At 39.9% G+C, this 24,762-nt stretch overlaps 1 protein-coding gene across 1 annotated transcript in view; it reads left to right on the top strand.

Moving 5' to 3' along the window:
- Nucleotides 1–24,762, top strand: part of RELN (reelin) — a 473,567-nt gene that overhangs the window by 168,597 nt on the left and 280,208 nt on the right. The window contains exon 4 of the mRNA XM_045031243.1: nt 23,008–23,078. Coding sequence (XP_044887178.1) covers nt 23,008–23,078 — 71 coding nt within the window. The remainder of the gene's footprint in view (nt 1–23,007; nt 23,079–24,762) is intronic.

The following is a 24,762-nucleotide window of genomic DNA, read 5'->3' as shown; positions in this document are numbered from 1 at the left end:
AGATGTGGACTCACTAGTGCCGAATAGAGGGGAATAATCACATCCCTTGATCTGCTGGCAATGCTACTACTAATGCAGCCAATATGCCATTAGCCTTCTTGGCAACAAGGGCACACTGCTGATTCATATCCATCTTTTCATCCACTGTAATCCTCAGGTCCTTTTCTGCAGAACTGCTGCTTAGCCAGTCAGTCCCCAACCTGTAGCAGTGAATGAGATTCTTCCATCCTAAGTGCAGGACTCTGCACTTGTCCTTGTTGAACCTCATCAGATTTCTTTTGGCCGAATCCTCCAATTTGTCTAGGTCACTCTGGACCCTATCCGTACCCTCCAGCGTATCTACCTCTCCCCCCATCTTAGTGTCATCTGCGAACTTGCTGAGGGTGCTATTAGCCAGGATGGGTAAGGAATGGTGTCCCTAGCCTCTGTTTGTCAGAGGATGGAGATGGATGGCAGGAGAGAGATCACTTGATCATTTCCTGTTAGGTTCACTCCTCTGGGGCACCTGGCATTGGCCACTGTCGGTAGACAGGATACTGGGCTGGATGGCCCTTTGGTCTGACCCAGTATGGCCGTTCTTATGTTCTTATCCCATCATCCAGATCATTAATAAAGATGTTGAACAAAACCAGCCCCAGGACTGACCCCTGGGGCACTGCGCTTGATACCGGCTGCCAACTAGACATCGAGCCGTTGATCATTACCCGTTGAGCCCAACAATCTAGCCAGCTTTCTATCCACTTTATAGTCCATTCATCCTTACAGTCCATTCATCCATCCTGTAGTCAACAGACAGAAGCTAGAGATAACTATGATGACTTTTATTTTCCTGTATGTAAGGAGCTCAAAGTTGATTTTTCGATGTCACTTTATATATAGTGTCATACTGTAAGTACCTGAATGCTTGAGTGCAGGCTATATATTTGTTAAAAAAGAAGTTTATGGTGCTAGTGTTGCCCCTTTTTGACCCAAGCAGCTACACAAAGTTTGAGGCTCTGAGAGCGTTCCTGTTGGGAGTAGAAATTGAGTCTGGTATTTCTTTTGATGCAGTCTTGTTTATTTACAAGGAATATATAAAGCCATGTGTCTCTGAATGAAGAAGAAACCAAGAACAAAAAAAGAGCAGTTTCTTAGCTTACCAGCCCACCAAGCTCCTTTAGCCAAAACCTGACCCCAAAGCTCTCTCTCTAGTGTTTTCCAGTCACACTGTGCTCACAGACTATGGCCTAGATTTGCCTCTTTTTCTCTGTCTGTCTCTCTCTCTGTTCTTGTCTGTCACCTCAGTATCCGTGTGTGTCATGAATAGTTAGTAAAGGGTTAAAGCATAGTACCTGGTGGGCACCTGACCTGAGGACCAATCAGGGAAGAGAATTTGAAATTCCTAGGAGGGAACTTTTTCCCTCTGTGTGTGTGTGTATTGTCTTTAGCCGTCTGGAGTTACAAGAGTCCAGATGTTTTAATCAAGTCTACAAGTTTCTACCTTTCTGAACTAATTTCTTCTAGTCAAGATAGTGAGTATTAGAAAGATACTTTGTGTCATTATCTAATAATCCTATGTTTGCAATTCTGTGTGTTTGTTATTGATTATTCCTAATTCTGCCTTTACTGGTTGTACTGAGAAGAGAGAGGATTCTCTCCAGAACTTAGCAAGGTTATACCCTATGAGTATCCAGCTTGGACTCATAGAGATTCTGTATTTTCTTGTTTTTCTTTTAATAAATTCTTTCTATAAAAATTTGATTAAATCCCTTCCACTGTGGATATAGGGGGAGGGGCTAAGACACTCTCTCTCAGTGATTCACAGAGTTGAAACGGTGTATATCTCTCCAGAGTGGCTAGGAGAGAGGGAGGAGAGGGGAGGGGGAAGGTTCCTCCTCTGTGAGTTGATCTGTGTTCCCAGGGAGTGTCTTTGAAGGGAGACAGGGGGGAAACAGGGGTGTCCCGGCCCACGTATTGACCGTGGTGGTGGCAGCAAAGGGGACCTACCCTAGGATTTTGGGGTGGGGGAAGACATGCGGGTCCTCACTTTGAAACCCCCCAGTTTCAAGTGAGGGTGCAGACTCTGACAGTGTGTTCCCTCACACTCCCACACATACTTACCCAAAACAGTGCTCAGCCCAAAACCCCCAAATGGGTTCATACACACCTTTAGTCTTAGATGGGGCTTACATTTACAGTTATGTTGATTGAAAGATGAGCTCACTCATATCACCCTCATAACAAGGTTTCACACAGCTCTTTATATATATATAAAATCTCCTATGTTAGTTTTGGTAAATTCTGAAGTTAAAAAATGTGTGTCCTTTTAATATTACAAATACATAATATATGTATCAGGATTGCAGTTTCAAATGCACAGGGTTAGCCTGAGGTCATAACGAAAGGATCTGTGAATAACCAAAAAAAAAAAAAGAAGAAGTAGAGGGCTTCATACCTTGCAAAGGGGCATCAGAACAGTACCTATTATAAGCTTTTTCTATTGAGGTATCCCTGGAAAGTGGGTGACTCCTGAGGCTGCAGGGTTCACAGGTCAACAACTGTGTATTAAGGTGCTTCTTTACTTTTTGTTGTTGACAGATTGTTTTTCACACTCCCTCTGATTTTACAGTATACCAGGGTTAATACTTGCTGCTGAGCGAAATCTGGCTTTGTTCTTGGCATATCCTAAACAAGTGTGTAGTCATTGCTGTTTTTGCAGCTTTGGTGTTAGATGGCATTCACAGATTTTTCATTTCTACTTCTAAACTGGTAATTGTATCTAGATGCCATATGCTCGTGCCATTTAAGAGACGGCTGCTATTCTTTCCGTTTGTTTCAAGGCTTTTGTTCAAAATTTGTGATTCTTAGTCATATAAATTCATAATTGGGCAAGGTGCCTTGTTGTGTAGGATGTCGTGTGTGCTCTGTAATTTTTCAAGGCTTCAGAATATACGTCAGGCAAACATGTCAGTTTCTTCATAGAAGGACATTGGATGTGGAAGTATTTAAACCAGAAAATATTTGTAATGCCTTCTTTGGGCAGCCTCCTGGAATTTTACCTAAGTCTAGAGTCAGTTTTTGAGTCCTTCCATTAGATGATATATAGATATCCAGCCAGATTCACTAGAGATGCACCACAGGGAGGCATCACCTTAAGGACAGCAGGTGCTATACTGCTTCCCTTTACCAGAGGATGCTGCCTGGAGACAGCAGCTTTAAATCCAGTCAGGGCTCTAGAGAAGTGTTTCTCAATGACTGGGCCAGGGACCAGTGCTAGCCCCTGAGAACTCCATGACACAGTTTAGGCAGGTAGCAAGCTGATCCCTGGTATCCAAAAGGTTGAGAAATATGCTCTGGAGTTCCCCTTGCAAAGGAGAGTGCCTAGGAGCTCCATTGAGTCAAAATATCTTCAAGCCAGCTAGCCCCTGCCTTCTCATTCTTGAGCTTGCCCAGATGGCTGTAAGCTCTGATGGCATAGGGGCTGCGAGCAGCTTGTGCTTTTGCACTCCCTCCCCCGGTAGACTTTCTACTACCGGGGTGATGGAACCTGGGTTCTATCAGTTCATGATGGCAGAACGCCAGGATGAATCCAGCCCACTTTTTCTGGTGTTTCCTTAGTGCATTCTTGTATCTACAGTCCTGAAAGTAAGAAAGTAACCTGCAAAGTCCATCAGAATTTGAGTGCTAAACAAGAATCAGATTTTATCATAAAAGTTACCTAGAGTTTATTTTATAACGTAAATCATTACTGTTAGAAATGTAATTACCATAGATTTCCATGTAGAAAATCAGGCAGCTCTTGCATACAGCAACAGGTATATATATCTTCCTGTACAATATGTCTCTGATAGATGTCCTCTTTTGAGTACTTAGTATTTGAGGATTTTCAAACAAATTAATTTATGATCCTCAACAATATTTCACATTTAACAGGATGATATTTTTTGTGTGTATGTGAAAAGTTCACCTTTTTTGCAGCTTTACTGGACCCAGATTCTCAGTGCATTCCTTGTAGCTAGATTGTGTCATTAGGAAATAAATGAAGAGTGGGAGGCTAACTGCATATTTGCTAACATTGCCAGTTTCTGCTGTCCTGGAAAATAGAACTATGTTGGGTCTGTAATACAGAATCTCATAGCACTTCCAAAGGTTTCTCTACCATTTTTTCCCCAGCATTGTGATCACTCTGCCAAAATATTTTAAAACAAATCTATGCTCAAATAAAATATGAATTCGTAGTAATGAGCTGAAACCAACCATCTATTCTATATGTACATATAATAAATGTATTCCCTGTTACTTTAATCTAATATGATTTCTTTCAAGGATAGACTGCTTGTTGAATCTATTCATTAATATTCTATTATATGCTTAAAAACAGACCTGAATATTTTGGAGAGAGATTTTTTTTTGTATAGCCCCAGCAAATAGTTAAAACACAGGATACTGTCAATGTAGCTCATTTGGTAGCTCTCATTTCTGCATCAGATAGTCATGGGCTCATGTCTCATGGCAGAACTTGGGGTCAAAATCAGTATTGGCAGAACAGCCCAGTGTTGATAGGGAAAGGTGCTGTCCAAATAACTTGTGAAATTGTGGCCCTCTCTGCCTCTCTCTGATGGATGACCAGATGGAAGTTAGAGATGACATGGCATTTTTAGTCTAAAATAATCCTGGGTATCCTTGCTAACATTTCCATTATCAAGTAAACACATTCTAATGCACAAATTCCTGACGGTATGAAAGTGTTGTTGAGTGCACAGGGCTACATTTTCAAAACCCAGCCTCCTTTTTTGCATGTGCAAACACTTGTGGGTGAAATTTAGATAAATTTAGGCATCTGAATGAACAAAACTGTGGGTACAAAAAAGAAGACCCAATTACTGCTAGGCTGGAAATCATTTCTACAATATTCTTACTATTTGCGAGCTGTCAGTGAGGTAAAATTTTTTAAAAGTGTGCAGTAATTTGAGATACTTAGGTCCTGAGTTTCAGAGGTGCTGAAATTCGTCAGCTTTCATTGACTTATTTTTGGAGTTGTGAGTCCGCAGTGACAGTGAAAGTCCCGTCCGGAGACGTGGGGGTGTCGTGTGTGTCTCAAGTTGAGCACTTAAAACTTGACTCACCTAAAATGAGTAGTCACTTCTGAAAATTTAAACTTCAATCTCTCTTTCCCTCAGTTTTTCCATCTTTTAAAATGAGGGTACAAGTTACCTCCAAGGGTGTATTTATATATAAATGAACAGAGCACTAATATATAAAAAACATCCTCAGACAAATGTGTTTATTATTAGTTATTTATTTTATGTGACTTGTTCCTGAAACTAGGATTATACTTCAAACAAGTTGGTAATATATCATATAAGGCAGTGGTAGGCAACCTATGGCACGTGTGCCGAAGGTGGCACGCGAGCTGATTTTCAGCGGCACTCACACTGCCCGGGTCCTGGCCACCTGTCCAGGGGCTCTGCATTTTAATTTAATTTTAAATAAAGCTTCTTAAACATTTTTAAAACCTTACTTACTTTACATACAACAATAGTTTAGTTATATATTATAGACTTATAGAAAGAGACCTTCTAAAAATGTTAAAATGTACCGGCACGTGAAACCTTAAATCAGAGTAAATAAATGAAGACTCGGCACAGCACTTCTGAAAGGTTGCCGACCCCTGATATAAGGAGAAAAATAATGACATTAGCATTTTTAGTACCTGATCAAAAGTCCACTGAAGCTAGTGGAATGACTCCCACTGGCTTCAGTGGACTATGGATCAGGCTCTTAAACACTAGTATATCTGCTAAGTGTTACTCCACAGTTCTATACAGTACAGTCCCTTCTTTTAAAAGTTTTCAGGCTCATTGTTTCCTTAAAATCCTGCCCCTCAGAGCTATGCAATGTCCTGCCACTGGTGTCACTGTGCTCAGGAGCAAGTTTTGCACTCTTTTTGAAACTTTTAGAATTTCATTATTGGTATTTAAATGTATCTGAGGCAAGGCAATATTCATATCAGCATTTCATCATATAAACAAAGTTTGAAAAACAGTTCAGGGCTATTCTCTTACCAGATGAATGATATTCAAAGTAATGGCTGAGTGCAAATCTTCAAGGCTAATTGTAAAGTTTTATAAATTGTTTTGTCTTCATTAAATATCTTGCCATTATTTTCCAAACTCGGGTATTCCTCATGAATTAAAAAAAAAGTATGATGTTTCAAAAACAGCCATGGAGATTCTCTCCCATCTGCCATGATATGTGAGTTGTCATGGCCACTTTCAGCATTGTCTAGGGATTTAATTGCTTGTTTGAGCACTGGATATGCTTCAAAGCAGTCATGGAAAAGTCACTTCTCCACAGAGTTTGTACAAGATGATGGCTACAGGTTTTACATTCTGGACTTTGCAAATTCTGCAGTGCAAAATCTCACTTCTGAAGGAACAGTGTCCCATAGCATATTAATACTTTGGAGCAATATAATACTTAACACATTTGTTATTCTTTCATTGGCTAATGTAATTAATTTTTCTCCTGGTACAATATGTCACTTCACCAATTCTATTCTTCAGGGTTATATATTTTTCTTCCAGAATATAAGCCCATCTGAAATATTAAAAATGGACAAAAAATAGCTAACCTTTCTATGATTAGTAACCCTTCATGTTGTCAAGAAATCTAGCATGTTTTCAACATGCTGGAGGCAAATAGGAACTGTAATTTCTTCTTGGAAAAGCAGAGAGTAAAATTTCATCAATAACAACTGTCAGAAGCAGATTGTTCCCTAAATTTATTTTTATCAAATTTGTATAAATTTTCAGAACCCAGTAAGTTTTAAATGTAGCTAAACCATATAGAAGGAAGGGAAGAGAACAAAGAAATCTCATACTACAGATATCAATATTGCAATGTTCAGTGAAGTCTTAGAAAGCTGAGCGCTGGTATATATGGTGGTGGGCCGAGGGGCTGTCTGAGTAGGGTTTCATGTTTGGTGTATAATTTTCTGATTTTAGGCTGAACAGAAGCTGCTGGTTTTATTTTTCCTTGTATGCTTGTGGTTTTAGTATTATGCAGCCATCAGCTGCATAATGTATAGCTAATGTTCAAATGAGTTTTATGTGAAAAGCATGATTACTGGAGGATTTCTCTATGGGTGATGTAGAGCTAGTGCAAGAGGTGTGGTTCAAGCATTCATCTGGTCCAGCTGATCCATAGCTGCTGGAACAGTCCTTTAGGGGCTGTGGGCAGCTAGTATGTTATAAAAGGCTGCTCTAATCTGAGCTGGGAAGCTGACTGGAGAACAGAAGGCTCAGGAGCAGTGGACTGCAAAGATGGCTTTAATCGCCTTTGCCCCCACCATTCAATATTTCACTAAGACCAATTTGGCTTAACCATAGGATCTAGCACAGTGTTTCAGATTTTGCTTTAATTAACATTGTGGTTGCCAATTTTGGTTGGACATATTCCTGGAGGTTTCATCACATGACATAGTTTTTTTTTTATTAAAGATTAATCTTTAAATCTTGGAGACTCCAGGACAATCCTGGACAGTTGGCAACCCTTATTAAAATGCATTTTATGTGTTATTTGAAACCCCATAAAACCTTTTCATTTAAATGATCCTTTACTCATATGTGATGGGTGTGCTTGCTGATTTTTGTAAGCAGTTATGTAGAAAATGTGTCATGAGTTTGAAATAACCTGAGTGGAACTATGGAGAGGTTCTTAAATGTAGAGAATCCTCCAAACTCTCTCTCAGTTATGACTGACAGCACTGATAGAATGTATTGGCATAATCTCAACTACATAGCAAAGCCATGTTACAAACAACTACAGTATGTCTGCAGAGTGTCACATTTAATGAAGTGGTGGATTCTTTTGTATTACATAAAAAGCAGTTGTCAGAATAAGTGTTGATTAACCTAATTAGACACAATTGTATAAGACTTTCTTTCATATATTAATCTGATCTGACACCTAAAATCTTACCAGTTTTGCAAACTTCAGACTACATTATTGGTACACCATTTTAAGTAAAATGTTTTATTTACAGTACAAGCAAATAAAATAGTTATATAATGACAAATCTGTTTAGTTAATGCTTGTACATTGTTTTGAAGATGTCAGGCATTAAGTAAGTGTTTAGTAAGTAGTAATATGCTTATTGCTATGACAGGAAATGCCAAAGATTTTTTCCTGAATGATATGAAAGTATAATCTGAGTATTTGAATTAGATCTTAATTAAACGTAGGCTTTGCGAGACTGTCAATCGTGTACCCAGACTCACAATTTAATAAATCTGTTTTTGCTTTTTTAAATATTAAAGAAGTGCAATAGAATCATTAGATTATAATAAATATAGGTTTTTAATACTCATACTCATTAAATTAGAAATCTAAACTCTATACTGTATGTAACTTTATATACAGTCAGTATTCCAGATACAGCTCAAAGGGTAATAGGATAGACTACAGAGCCTACAAACATGATTTCCCCACTGGAAAAGGTAAGACCTAGTTGTTGGCACTGTTTCAGCAGAGAGACAATAGATGCTTGTTCTATTATTTATATGAATTGACTCACTTGGCAGATGCCACTAAAATAACCCTTTATTTAAAGTATAGAAACATTAGAATTTGCTTTCCTTTCGTCAGACTTACGGCAAATACTCAAAAATACTAGAATTCCTGTAATTGGGGGGCAAGCTTTGTCAAAAACTGTCTCTCATAATGTGTTTACAGAAAGCAGAAAAGTAGTTTCTAATCAGTTTATTTACATATGATTATATAGTAGAGAAAAATCATCTTTATGTTATAGGGGATATTGGGGAGAGGGAATATAAGCACCTATGTACAACTTAAATTGTCTGATTTCCACTTTCTTCCTTCCCTCTATTATACTATATATTCACTATTCTAACATACCTCTCCTTTTTGCTCCCATACCCTCAAAACAACACCACCACCATATCTTAAAAGAACATAGTTAAGATTGCAAATTCAAGCACTCATAAATTAGGAAGTATCAGAATTAAGGTTGCCTGTGCAACCTATATTCTGTCTCCTTCTCTGTATCCATTATGATGCAGTCTTTAATTACATATCACATGTTTTTTTTTACTTTAGGACTCTTGCCTCATTCAAGTCTTGATTTAGGAAAGCAATTAAACATGTACTTAAATACATCCCTATTCAGGATAGCACTTGAACATGTGTGGGATCTCACTGTAACTTTCTACACCAAACCACAGAAAAACTAGAGCCACTAAACAGAAGATAGAAGATATTTAGAATTATCAAACCTATATATTTTTAATTGACCTTACTCTTAGAAATAGCTGTACCATTTTTCTTTAAACTTTCCAAACAATTAAACCTGAGGCAGACATAAAATAGGGAAAATGTCAGCCAAAATGGTTAAAGTTAGTCAGAGTCAAAACAAACTGAAAACTATGGGCTATAATGGAAAGGGTTGGGCAACCTTAACTATATGCTTTAATGACAGCATTTCGTACACTAACAAACTTTTGTTAGTATTGCCGGTGGAGCAGTAGCTGCACCCATACTTAAAGTTTCCGAGGTATTTCCTTTCTAAGCCTATATTTTCAGTTGCTCATAACTTTCTAAAACTGTTACCTATTGGACTGACATTTTTATAGGCGTTGTCTTTCTCCAGAGGTGATCTTTGAGTGGACAATTTGAGGAATACTTTTGCCATTTGAGGCTATGCAAAAAAAACCCAACAACCAACTTTCCTCATTAAAAAAAAATCAACCTTTTTAAACAACTCCAGTTCCAAAATGGCAGGGATTGAAAGTTGAAATTAGGCAAGGAAATAGTTGTCATGGAGGAGAAGTACTTTGTAATATAGTGGTGAAACTGGATTTGATTTAACTCAGTTATGAAAAATCGTACTTTGCACCTGCAAAATAAATGTTCATTTATATATTTTTAACAATGGTAGCCTAACATCCTGAAGAAATACATTTTTGTTACACATCTATGCATGATAATTTATTCTACACCATTAAAAATTTACTGAATATTTGTAAGGAATGGGATTAGGGCCCACAGGAACATTGCCCTATTCTCTACAAATCTTATAAGTGTGCACTGAACCATGTACACATTCTAAAATGTACAAATCAGTCCAATGCACAGAAGTGTGAGTGGACCAATCCACACTTTAATAGTGCCTCATTCAGAGTGTATTTTAAAGATGTCTGTTTTAAAAATGCATGTTTGCATGTGAATGCACTGAATGAGACAAGGCTCTGTCTGAGCTTTCCCATACAGGTCATACCTTGTAAGGTATGTAGACTTATGGCCATCTTGTAGAGTGCTCAGTTAACAGGTTTTTTTTTTGTCTCAATCACTCTACCAATAGCTCCTTAATTCCAAGCACAAGGGAGATATTTGCAATAGAGACCACCATACTGATGCATATTTTGTTAATGACAACCTAGTCTTGGCTAAAAAAGTCTCTAATGCAGTCTCTCTCGGTCTCACCCACACACCAACTCACCCACAACAAGCTTTAAAGGTAGTTAAAAAAAAATCAAAGCAATTGAACTGGCATCTGTTTTCCATAGTGATGTCTAGGCTTTAAAAAAAAAAGTGTGTGTTTTTCTTCTTTACAACCGGTAAACACCTTTAGATCCATCCCTAAATAGAAAACAGCTGTTTTAACTTGACCTTTTATGGTAAGAATTTGATTTAAAGTGGAACAGAGCTCTAGACAGATCAAGTCTCTGGCATTGGACTATTGTGATTTTTTTTCTACTGAATATATAGAAAATAAAAATATTAATTTCTTTGCATATGGGGCCTGATCGAAAGCCCATTGAAGTCAGTGAGAGTCTATTGACTTCAGTGAGTTTGGGATTAGGCTCATGATTCAGATAGCAGTAGCACACGTATTTGGTAAATTGTTAGGATAGTAGGCTGGAGGGCATCATATCCCAATATGATTGAGAGCAGCCTTGGAAGATTTATTACTATTTGTTTGCTGACATGCTGTGCTTAGCTAATCATTGTGTGAGAAATATGTAGCTGTGTTACAACATATATTATAGTTAATTTAACTATCAACAATATTTTCGTTACTTTCCCAACTCTGTTAGAGATTTGAAAATATCTCCCTTAATGGATCAATGTGCGTTTGAGACTTGATTCCAATAGAACTTAAGGGTTCTCAGTAGAGCTGGATGAACATTTTGTGGAAGTATTTTGCTGAAAAATACAGATTTGGGTTGACCAAAACAATTATTGAATTTGGGTCAATTTTGGCAAATTGTTTCAATCATGTAAAATTTTTAAAAATTGGAAAGAAATGTCAAAATGGTTCATTTCAGCATTTTCAAAACAAAACATTTTGACTTTTCATTTCAGAAAGGCATTTCAGAATTTCACTCAATTTAATTTTTAAAAGCTTATAAGACCTGAAAAAAATAAATGAAACACTTCATTTTGGAGCCAAGAAAACATTGTTTGACCCAAAGAATTTTTTTAAAACTTTGTTTTGCTAGAAAAATAAAAAAATCCAAACCTATTTTTGTTCTTGTTGTATATATTTCAATTTAGTCACCAAAGAGAAAAATCAGTTATTCACACAGGTCCAATTTTCAGCACTTTGCAGGATCAAGGCCTCAGTGCAGCTATGTAGGAAAGCATGAGCATTGTGATGATTCAAGTAACATATCAGATGATTTATTAGTGATGAATACATACCTCCCAACATTCCCAGTGGCTAAAGCAGGATGGACCCCGCCCTGCAGGCCGGGGGGGGTGGCCGGGGGGGTTTGCAGAGAAAGTCTACCCCGCATTCAGGGGCGGCTCTAGGCACCAGCAAAACAAGCTGGTGCCTAGGGCGGCAAAATGTAGGGGGCGTCCCCTGTCGCCGGGGAGGGCGGGAGGCTGGGCTGGCGGACCTGCCGCAATCATGCCTGCGGGAGGTCCACCGGAGCCCCGGGACGAGTGGACCTGCCGCAGGCATGACTGCGGCGGGTCCCCTCTTCCCGCAGCTCCGGTTGAGCTCCCGCAGGCATGCCTGCGGCAGGTCCGCTCGTCCCGGGCTCCGGTTGACCTGCCGCAGTCATGCCTGCGGGAGCTTAACCGGAGCCGCGGGAAGAGGGGACCCGCCGCAGGACCGGGGAAGGGCGGCGCAGCGCACCGCGCTGCTTGGGGCAGCCTGATTTCTAGAGCCGCCCCTGCCCGCATTGACCCCTCAGAGGTGGCTCCTGTGGCTTCTCTCCTGCCAGACTGGCTGGGCTCAGCTCCAGTATTCTGAGCATGTGCCAGGCTCAAGGAGGGGCCAGGAAAGGTTCTCAGGGAGGCAGGGCTGGGAGGAAGGAGAAGGGGGAGCAGGAAACAAATCCTGGAGCAGGGAGCTGAGCCCAGCCAGCCTTGCAAGACAGGAGCTGATTCAACCAGGACAGCAGGCTTTGGAGGTCAAAGCAGGACAAAAACCTGGGACTGTTAGGAGGTCTGTGAATATGACTCTCTAACTTTGAATTCCGCCCAATCATCATCTACTTAATTATTCTTCTTTCTTGGTGGTAATTTAGGTAAAAGAGTGTTGTGTGTAATTATTTCTAAAGGTAATGATAAAAAGAAATTTACCTGCAGAACTAGTGAACGCTGGGACACCTCCATATCTCAGTCATGTGCTCCAGCACAAAACTGGGCAGGGGAGAAAACATAACTGCTTCAGAAAATGTAGCTGAGGATTCAGTAGGTGGTGCACTTTCCTTTGCCATATTGTTGAACCAATGCCCCAGCATGAGACTAGGGCACACAGCTGCTGAAGATAGCACCTGTCAGATGAGACGTAAAAGAAAGCTTCTATGCCGCTTTCATAGGAATATCTTATAAACATAGAGGTTAGAGCTGAAAAAGACCTATAAGGTCATTCAGTCTACCTATCTGGCATTGTAGGATTGGTCCCTCCAGTCCATTTTTAGAATTTTGTCTAATTTTGTTTTATAAGTCTCAAATAAGGGGGCTTTTACTGCTTCCCATCAAGTTTTTCTTGATATTCAGCTTAAATTTCCCCCTTCTTAACTTCCTCTCATTTACTCTGGGTTATACTTTTGTGAATCACACCAAATAAATCTCTCTATCGCTGGGTTCAAATTATAGTAACTTTATTCAAGTGAGTCAGCCCACTCGGACAAATTCAGAAGTGATACATAAAGTGGTGTAATTCATATTCACTCTTACATTCACTTGGACCCACTCTATTTGTGTAAAGAAGTCTAAGTAAATGCAAGGGAGACTAAGTCACACAATCTTACATCTTATTTGTAATTTGGCCCACTGACTTCAGTGGGACTGCTCCCATGCGTGAGTTGGTTCTTGGTTTCACAATTTGGTCCTTGATGTTTGCAGCTATCAAATATTTATAGACCGCTTTAATGCCTACCCAAATCCATTTTCATCTTTTAGACAAGCTTTATGAATAGGGGGTTAATCCCAGTTTCCTAACCAAATTCCCATATGGGGTAATTACATTTTGCTTGCCAAATTTGCTTCTGCAATTTCAGCTGAATGTTGTTAACAGTGATGGTTTTTCATGATAATCATATGAAAAAGACAGTCGGGGGGGGGGGGGGAGAGAGACCAAAGTCACAAATTGATATTTAAAATGCCTTAAATTTAACTTCAAGTAGAAACTGATTAGAACAATTTAAGTAAGTAATAGTTTAAAACCTTTTAACAGTGCTATCCCAGTGCCTTCAGGTTCAGCCCTGCAGCAGTGCATAAATGTGGATGTGGAAAAAAACACTGCTGCTTATTCTTCAGAACTGCTTTCCTACCTCAGCCTCTGGTAAAGCAACAAGAGCAGCAGCTCTGCACACATGCCTTTTTTACCCTGACAATGGCCAGAAATGTCACAGAATCCATTACCTCCCCTTCTCCGATGAAATACCACTAGCCCTAATTATGAAGTTCTAAATGTTCCTTCTCTCTCTTATCTACCAAGCAGCACAGGTTTTAACTTGGCAACTCTCAATGAGCCAATTTCATTTAGAACATCTCTCAGAAATGTTTCTTTTTTAAACATGAAAAATCTGGGAACCCATCATTTTTCTCACAAACATACACCGTTAGATATGGCATTCATCTTTGTTTTCTGCTCCAAATTGTTGTGTAGTGCTGGTATGTGATGATTCCATTACTTATCAGCCTAAGTAACTTAGGAGACCGTTGTCTCATTTTCAAGACACTTAGGTGAATAGGAAGTAAATCTCTAGTCACTTTTACTTAGGCATATTTGAAAATTTTCCCTGGCTGACCCAAACTAATCACTTTAATTCACTGAATACAGTTAAGCCCTCTTGTTCCTTTAATAAATCATGTAGTTTTAAATGTAAATCATGTTTTGATAAGAGAAATTTCTGTATCCAAAACATTTAGGGTTGTTCGGTTTAATAAAAATAAATTTCATATGCTGTTTTGTGTGTTTAATTAAATTCCAGTTACCATCCTAATGCAGTTTGACACAAATCATGAGCAAAAAGTTTATCTAGTAAATAAGCAATATAACATTCACCATTTTCCAACATACTAAAAATGTACAATTAATGAGAAGCTGAAAATATTAAGCTATATAATTGCTCAAATAAATATACATAGTTATACTTTACCCTCCTGGGTAGCAAAAAGGTGTACTAAATCTAGTGTAAAAGCTCTATTTTGTTGTAAGTCAACATGTTTTAATGGTCATAACCAATGAAAATGTGCCTTTCTTTAGAAAATAACTAAAGTACAAACAGAAAAGTTGATTAAAATCAATTATTTGAATCAAGGTTTTCCACTTGGTGATTTAAATCAGTCAACCCTGATCCTGGTCCAGTCAGGGACCAAAATAACTCCTGGCATAACTTAGGGCTGCTCTAAATTATGCCACTTGCCATAGTCTTATAGGAATTGTGCTGGCTGAGGGTCAGTCAAAGTGCCATACAATCTGGTAACCCCCTCCTATACCTTCTTGATAAAATGCAGGCAGGAGGCAAAAACAAGTGACACAGAGCTGCCATTGCAACCAATCCCTGACTTCAAAAGAGTCTCAGGCCTGATTCTCTATTGTCACCTTTAGTATTGCCATTGTGGTAGGCACAATACAAATGCACAATAAAAGAGAGTCTCTGTCCTAAAGAGTGTACAGTCTAGTGCAAAACATGGTAGTGAATTTGTGACCTGGGAGCTGGAACTGGGATGCACCAAGCTAATCTTATTTAGGGCTACCAAACTTCCATTAGATGGGAACAACTTTTAATTGCTAATGAATTGGGCAGCATTCAAACTAATGATCAACAGGTGAAAGGCTCTAAATGCTTCAGCATGTTCCTAATGAGCTATAATCTCGACAAGACCTGGTCTACACACAGTTTTTAACTGATTTAACTATGTCCATTACATGTGGTAATATAGGCCTGTCATCCTGACATCAATCCTGGATAAGATAATGCAGTGGCTTATATAGGGCTCAGTTAATAAAGAATTACGGAGGGTAATGTAATTAATGCAATCAACATGAGTTTATTGAAAATAGATCCTGTCAAACTAACTTGATATCTTTTTTTGATGAGATCACAAATTTGGTTGATAAAGGCAATAGTGTTGATGTAATATACTTAGACTTCTGTAAGGTGTTTGACTTGGTACCACAAATTAGAACAATATAAAATTAACATGCCACATATTAAATGAATTAAAAACTAGCTAACTGACTAGCTGAGTCTCAAAATGTACTTATGAATGGTGAATCATCACTGAGTGGGTGTGTTTCCAGTTAGGTCCCACAGGGATAGGTTCTTGCCCCTACAATATTTAACATTTTTATCAATGACGTGGAAAAAAACATAAAATCGTCACTGATAAAGTTTGCAGATGACAAAATTGGGGCAGTGGCAAATAATGTAGATGATAGATCTCTGATACAGAGCAATGTGGCTCACTTGGTAAACTGGGCACAATGAAACAATATGCACTTTAATATCACCAAATGTAAATATATACAACTAGGAACAAAAAATATACGCCATACTTACAGGATGGGGGACTCTATCCTGACTCTGAAAAAAAGCTAGAGTTCATGGTGGATAATCAGCTGAACATGAGCTCCCAGTGTGACACTTTTCAGAGTAGCAGCCGTGTTAGTCTGTATCCGCAAAAAGAACAGGAGTACTTGTGGCACCTTAAAGACTAACAAATTTGACACTGTGGACAAAAGAGCAAATGTGATCTTGAGATGCATAAATAGGGAAGAGAAGAACAGAAGAATGGCCACACTGGGTCAGACCAATCATAGAATCATAGAAAATCAGGGTTGGAAGGGACCTCTGGAGGTCATCTAGTCCAACCCCCTGCTCAAAGCAGGACCAATTCCCAACTAAATCATCCCAGCCAGGGCTTTATCAAGCCTGACCTTAAAAACCTCTAAGGAAGGAGATTCCACCACTTCCCTAGGTAACCCATTCCAGTGCTTCACTACCCTCCTAGTGAAAAAGTTTTTCCTAATATCCAACCTAAACCTCCCCCACTGCAACTTGAGACCATTACTCCTTGTTCTGTCATCTGGTACCACTGAGAATAGTCTAGATCCATCCTCTTTGGAACCCCCTTTCAAGTAGTTGAATGCAGCTATCAAATCCCCCCTCATTCTTCTCTTCTGCAGACTAAACAATCCCAGTTCCCTCAGCCTCTCCTCATAAGTCATGTGCTCCAGCCCCCTAATCATTTTTGTTGCCCTCCCCTGGACTCTTTCCAATTTTTCCACATCCTTCTTGTAGTGTGGGGCCCCAAACGGGACACAGTACTCCAGATGAGGCCTCACCAATGTTGAATAGAGAGGAATGATCACGTCCTTCGATCTGCTGGCAATGCCCCTACTTATACAGCCCAAAATGCCGTTAGCCTTCTTGGCAACACGGGCACACTGTTGACTCATATCCAGCTTCTCGTCCACTGTAACCCCTAGGTCCTTTTCTGCAGAACTGCTTCCTAGCCATTTGGTCCCTAGTCTGTAACAGTGAATGGAATTCTTCCGTCCTAAGTGCAGGACTCTGCACTTGTCCTTGTTGAACCTCATCAGGTTTCTTTTGGCCCAGTCCTCTAATTTGTCTAGGTCCCTCTGTATGCTATCCCTACCCTCCAGCGTATCTACCACTCCTCCCAGTTTAGTGTCATCTGCAAACTTGCTGAGAGCGCAGTCCATGCCATCCTCCAGATCATTAATGAAGATATTGAACAAAACTGGCCCCAGGGCTGACCTTTGGGGCACTCCGCTTGAAACCGGCTGCCAACTAGACATGGAACAGTTGATCACTACCCATTGAGCCCGACGATCTAGCCAGCTTTCTATCCACCTTATAGTCCATTCATCCAGCCCATACTTCTTTAACTCGCTGGCAAGAATACTGTGGGAGACTGTATCAAAAGCTTTGCTAAAGTCAGGCTTTCCACTGCTTTCCTCTCATCCACAGACCCAGTTATCTCCTCATAGAAGGTATTAGGTTAGTCAGGCATGACTTGCCCTTGGTGAATCCGTGCTGACTGTTCCTGATCACTTTCCTCTCCTCTAAGTGCTTCAGAATTGATTCCTTGAGGACCTGCTCCATGATTTTTCCAGGGACTGGGTGAGGCTGACTGGCCTGTAGTTCCCCGGATCATCCTTCTTCCCTTTTTTAAAGATGGGCACTACATTAGCCTTTTTCCAGTCATCTGGGACCTCCCCCGATCGCCATGAGTTTTCAAAGATAATCTACGCCAGTATTGTGTCTTCTGACAGTGGCCAATCCCAGATGCTTTGTAGGGAATGAACAAGAACAGGGAAATTATCAAGTGATCCATCCTCTGTGATCCCAGCATCTGGCAGTCAGAGGCTTATGGACACCCAGAACATGGGTTTGCATCCCTGGCCATCTTGACTAATAATCACTGATGTACCTATCCTCCATAAATTTATCTACTGTATATACTTGTTCATAAGCCGATTCTTTTAGTAAAAAAGGGAAGCATCAGAGAAGGGGGTCGTCTTATGAACGAGTGTAGAGAGAGAGAGGTGAGACACAGCTCCGGGACTGATAGGCTGCAGCCCACTGGAACATGCTGTGGCCGTGTTGCCCGGTCTGGCCTGCCGGAGCAGGCTGCGGCCGTGCTGCCTAGCCTGCTAGAGCAGCTCCAGCCAGGCCAGAGACATCCTACCCTAGCCCTCCCTAGATAAGGTGGGAAGGGATGGGATGGGGAGAGTGTGGGGGTCCCGGGCTAGGGGTGGGGTCATGTGGGATGGTCACAAGGGTTACTCCCCTGGCTCCCAGCTTCTCCCCCCAAAAACATTTCCCCACAAGTTGCTGTCCCAGCCCGTCAGGGTAAGCAGCTGGCACACCGGAACACTTTGTTTACTTAGGTTTACCGCCGTGCCTGCAGATGCTCGAGGTAAACAAACCATCTCAGTCCGCCAGCGGCTTATCCTGATGGCCCAGGAGCCAAAGTTTGCTGACCCCTAATTATAGGGTTGGCTTATGAACAGGTTATAAAAATTTTCCATTTTTACTTATCCATCTTGGGGTGGGGTTGGCTTATATACGAACCGGCTTATGATCGAGTATATATGGTAATTCTTTTTTGAACCCCATTACGGTTTTGGCCTTCACAGCATCCCCCAGCAACAAGTTCCACAGGCTGACTGTGTGTTGTGTGAAGAAGTACTTCCTTTTGTTTGTTTTAAATGTGCTGCCTATTAAATTCATTGGGTGCCCCATAGTTCTTGTGTTATATGAAAGGGTAAATAAAACTTCCTTATTCATTTTCTCCACACGAGTCATGATTTATTAGATATCTATCAGATCACCACTCAGTCATCTCTTTTCAAAGCTGAAAAGTCCCAGTCTTTTTAATCTCTCCTCATATGGAAGCTGTTCCACACCCTTAATCTCTTTTATTCCCCTTCAGTGTGCTTTTTCCAATGCTAATATATATTGTTTTGAGATGGGGTGACCAGAACTGCATACAGTATTCAAGATATGGCTGTACCATGGATTTATATAGAGGAAATATGATATTTTCTGTCTTATTATCAATTCCTTTCCTAATGATTCCTAAGAATCTGTTAGCTTTTCTGAGTGCTGCTGCACATTGAGTGGATGTTTTCAGAGAACTATCCACAATGACTCCCAGATCTCTTTCTTGAGTGGTAACAGCTAATATAGACTGTCTCTATATTATATGTGTAGTTGGGATTATGTTTTCCAGTGCGCATTACTTTCCATTTATCAACATTAAATTTCATCTGCCATTTTGTTGCCCAGTCACCCACTTTTGAGAGATCCTTTTGTAGCTCTTCACAGTCCGCCTGAGACTTAACTATCTTGAGTAGTTTTGTATCATCTGCAGATTTTGCTACCTCACTGTTTACCCCTTTTGTCAGATCATTTATGAATATATTGAATAGGACTGGACCCAATACAGACCCCTGGAGGACACCACTATTTACCTCCCTCCATTCTGAAAACTGACCATTTATTCCTTCCCTTTGTTTCCTATCTTTTAACCAGTTACCAATCCATGAGAGAACCTTCCCTCTTATCCCATGACAGCTTACTTTTTGCTTAATAGCCTTTGGTGAGGGACCTTGTCAAAGGCTTTCTGAAAATCTACCCCAGAATGTCCCTCAGTGGCTCTGATATCCCTTTTGAACTGTACACTTAGCCAATTTTCAGGGTCTTGTGGGTTGTTTCCATTAAGGAAAGAAATAAATGGTGGAGCCAGGTATTTCTTTGATGCAATCCTGTTTATTTACAAAGAATATAGATAAAAGTCCTGTTTCCCTGAACATAGTAAGAATCAAACAATAGGAGACAGTTTCTTTGCTCACAGTTTCAAGATTCTTTTTAGCCAATGTGCTACCCAAAAAGCCTCTTAGCTTTTTCTTTTTTATTAGTGTTCCTTTGGCAGTCTCTTGGGCTTCCTTGCTGTTTTCTCTGTCTGTGTCTGTGATATTTCAGCAGCTTCTCTCTGTCTCGCACTCATATGCATCCATCACTATCTCCAGTACCCAGCCCCCTGTGTTTGCATTCAAATGTCAGGGAAAAATCCCTCTAACTGTAGAGGTGAACTCCTACTCCAACCTTGCCATGTGCTTATGTTTTGGATCTGTGAAGAGGCCTCTCCATGTGTTGGCTTGATTGAGGAACAGAATCAAGAGGGAAAATGTCTGCCCCACTTCTCTTGTGGCATTTTCCTACGTGTGCACAGGAGCACAAGGAGCCTGATTTTGTCACATATACAACACACAACTAACTATATAAGTAACATCTCTTTATTTTGGATTTTTAGTAACAGCTGGCTTTGGAATGTTCTGGTATTTAGTCTGTTGACTGCATTCACTATATCTGGTCCTTTCAAGAAGGCTGGCCAATTGCGCCTATGGATTGCAGAGTATATGTTCTCCATTTTGGAGAATATTTTTTTTGGTAGCATTCTAACCTCTGTACCCATTTTTCACTGTGAGAGTAAGTGTATAAATGTAATAGAAATAATAAATAATCTCCTTGAATATCCATAAGCTCAGAACTGTGAGCACTTAAAAACAATGTGTGAGTTCTGTACACAGGATGGTGCTTTAAGAATTTTGAAAGCTCGCTGTATTTTAGCTCCGGTTTTTAAAGGAGTCTGTAAAGTTTTCAGAATTCTTTGCTGTCTTCATGTGCCAAAATAATGTATTTCTTCTTCTTCTTCTTCTCCTTCTTTTCTTTTATACTACATGGCCACTGGGTCACAATAACACAGACAGCATGTGCTAAAATAGAAATGTTATAAGTTATGCCATATTTCACACAACTGTAAAAAGTGTTTGAAATCCTAAAAGAGTGTCCACATGAAGATTTCTTGGGACTTATTTTTTCATTGCATTTGCATTTTAAAAATGTGTTATACAGCTCACACTTATTGTTCCAGACACTGCAGGAAGACAGACAAGACACCAGGGATGTGGTTTCATTAAGCTGCAGCTTTATTAACACATCTGGGAACTATTCAGCAATAACTCTCATCCAGTGCAGATCATCCCTCTTTTGTAATCTGTTCCACCTGGTGAAGGCCTGCTCTCAGCCCGCCCCCCCCATCCCATTAGTACCAGTGCTGGGAGCCCACCGTTCTCCCCTCATAAAGAGCTAAAGGGGATGGAAAAGGGGGCTTTCTCCTCGCTGTATCAGATATTAGGAGCCCAACCCCATTCCCCACCTTCTTTAGGTGATGCCTTCTCCTAATCCGCTTCCAGTTCTGGTTTATCAGGGAATTGGACCCTCCTACTGAACAATTAACTGCATTGGGCACCTGACAAGTTGTGACAAAATGAATTTTATAACCTAAGCTACCCATTGGCTCCCTGGGCTGCTGAGAGGAAGATGAAAAAATGTACCCAGCCTGACCTGTTTGGTAGTGAAGGAAACACTCCTTCCCAGCCCTCAAAAGGCAACCAGCAGGAAGCCCACAGCAAGACCTGAAAACTCAGCCCTGCTCTAATTCAAAGGGAAGAAGTGCTGGGGAGGGGCTTTTCTTTCCAGCACACAGTGGCACATTTGGGAAGGTGGAAGGCTTTATAATTGTTGCATGGAAGCAAATAGGCTTATGCTGCACCCTTCTGTCCAACCAATCAGAATCAGCCACATAGCTCCCCTCTTACCTTCTTCCAGCCCATAAGGGGAGAAGGAAGGATGCATTCCTTAAAGGAGCCAAGGATTTTCTTTCCCCAGCTGGTCTAGACAAAGAAACTGAGGGTGCTACTCTGTTTTTCTAATGATCAAACACTGATGACTCCTAACCAATTTGCCTTTTTAGTGATCAAATACTGTGGCCAATCCTCTTCAAAGCTTGATGAAAACAATTTAGCTTATTAATTAAATTTAGTTTTTTAAATTCTATTGATCAGTTCACTTCATAAACATGCCGTTGTGACTAAGATGAACAGAATGAAATGCATTTGTCCTAAATACAATATGTGTTGCTTTTATGGGGGAAAAGGACATTTTAGACATTATTTTTCAAAACAAATAAAATTATACATTATAGCCCCAGTTCTGCAAACTAGTCCTTGCAGCTGAGAGCCGGAGTTCCAGCCCAAGCCTCACTGTGTACACAGCTATATTTAGCGCACTAGCATGAGCCTCACTAGCACATGTCTGTGGACCCAGGCAGAGAAGTTCAAACACAGATGCAGTGTAGACATGCCCTCTGAGCCCATTATCAACATTAGCTAGAGTTTTTCCATTAAAGTCAATGAGAGCATGATATAGCCCCAGGTTTACAACACTGATATAAAATCCCTAATATCTGCAACGTATATGGACATTTTCTATTATATCTACCAAGATGACAAGGTCGATACGCATGTGTAACTCCAGTTAGTGTCAATGGGACTTACATGCATGATCAAAAGGCAAATTAAAGCTCCTGAGGAAGGAGCTTTTTTACTGATGGACATCAATACGATGGCAGCTCTAGGTGGGCTTTGCCTTGTGAACCCATTGCATCTAAAAGACTGAATTTTACATTTATTCCTTTTTGTTCTGGCAGATACATTACTGCAAATAAATGTCACTTTCTCCAGAACTAATATAACTATTGTTCCCTGGATCAACTGATAGCGATTTTACAGGGGTTGCTTTGTGAACATCTCTCCTATGTTCCTCTTACCTTCCACAACAGCCCTTCTCAGGCAAAGCACATCAATTTTGTAACATGCTTAGTCTTATCCAGGTGGTGACCTAAAATCTAATGTCCTCTGCTGAGCTCTGTGCTTGTGAATAGCACATTGTGGTGCCTTTTTACTACTAGATGAATCATTTTGGTTCAGGTAAAGCAAAATAAAGTAAATAAAATTAAGTAAAGCAAAATAAAAATAAACAAGTTATTCTTCCAAAAGGAGGACTGGGGAGGAGGTAAAAAACTAGAAGCTCATCTTTGATTTGACCATCCATGTATGTAAATAAGTTTGCCACATTATTTATTGTTGTCTCTTTCTATTTCCAGGGCTACAGCTACCCACAGAGGCCAAGTTATATTCAAGGATGCCTTAGCACAGCAGTTGTGTGAACAGGGAGGTGAGAGCTACTGCATTTTAAAATTTAATGCCAAATGTGCTTTCTACATTTTTATTCATATCAGTATAATTCATCACGGAAGGAGGCTATTTCATTGATCAGAGAAAATCTAGAGTTAGTATCTTTTTATATCCTGAAGTCAGTTACCTTTTTACATTTGTACCCCCTAATGAGTGATCGGGATTTCACATGTAGGTCCCAATTGTTAAACAAGAAGGAACAAAAAAAAATAAAAATAAACCATATTCTAAAATACTCTGAAACTTTTAAAACATGCTAACCTCTATTTTTATCAGAAACACAGGTTGAATAACTATGAATGTATTAACTGTAAAAAAATGCAATATGCCTAAAGCTAAAGTTTCATTTACCATTGATCTGGATGGTATTTTGTAGAGAATCTGCTTTCCCATTTTGCAAAAGTAGGTCATCAGATTTCTGCTAGTCAGCTACAACATTTGATCATTTTTAAAGCAAAACAGGAGTGTTTGAAGTATACTAACTTCCTCAAAAATCAAACTGTTGCTACAGGTTATCACATAAATCCTTTTGATGAATGATCTGATAATAAATCTTATATTGTGAAAGTATGTCTACAAACAGGACATACTACACTGAACACCCTTCATTAAAATACTTGGTGCTGAAGTGGGTGTTCATCACTTATGGTGGAAAAGCAAAGGAACTTCTGCATTTACACTGACTCTGAGTTTTATGTATACACTCCCAACAATCCCATTTTCATGCTAGAAGAGACAGTGGAAAACTGGCCAAAAAGTATATCTGTGGTCAATCCAAAAGAAATATTCCAAAATCAGAGCTGCATCATGCAGATTCATAAATAAGGGGAAATCCCATGAGATAAGCCCCTTTAAGCATCAGACAGAACTGCAGATATTTTTGATGAGTTTGGGAATGTTTTTATGTTCAGCTTTTTATAGGAAGATGTAGCCGAATATTTGATCAAGAGAATGAAACAAACAGAACGGAGCTGTGAGTGGTAGAGTTATGTAGAGCCGTGAAGGTGAGGACAAGAAACTTTAATTTGATGGGGGGTAGAAAATAGGAAGCAACTAGAGGGATTCAAAGAGGAGGCTGCCATTGTCAGAATGATGAGCTGGGAAGACGGTATTAGTAGCTGTGTTTTGAGTGAACTAGAAGAACATGATTGGAGATGTTGGAGAAACCATAATGAATTGTTATTGTTATTGTTATTATTGTAACACCTACAAGCCCTAGTCATGAACCAGAAGCCTATTATGCTAGGTGCTGTACAAAGGTTACAGTAATCAAGATGGGAGATGATGAAAGCCTGGATCAGTGTTTTCACTATGTGAACAGAAAGAAAAGGTTGGATTTTGGAAATGTGGGGAAGAATTGACAAGATCTAGACATGGCCTTCATGTGCAGGGCAAGAGAGAGCGGGAGTTGCAGGGGCCTGGGAAGATAGTATTGCTGTGAACAGTGGCGGAATTTCAAGAGTGTAGCACTGGAGTACAGTTCTGGATATGTTGTTTGCGCTGACAGTGCAACTCCTAGGTGAAGACTCAGAGATGTGGGCTGAGATCTGAGATTGGATGGTGTCACCAGGCCTAGCTTCTTCCCAACTCCAAAGCATTTGCCGTCACACCCCGTCTTTTGCAGGAGGTTTATTTCTTTAAAAGAAGTTAGCCAAAAAAACATG

The sequence above is a fragment of the Mauremys mutica genome, chromosome 1, assembly GCF_020497125.1.
Source record: "Mauremys mutica isolate MM-2020 ecotype Southern chromosome 1, ASM2049712v1, whole genome shotgun sequence".
Lineage (NCBI taxonomy): Eukaryota > Metazoa > Chordata > Testudines > Geoemydidae > Mauremys > Mauremys mutica.
The sequence above is the reverse complement of the archived record's forward strand: the minus strand, read 5'-3'. Positions and strand labels throughout refer to the sequence as shown.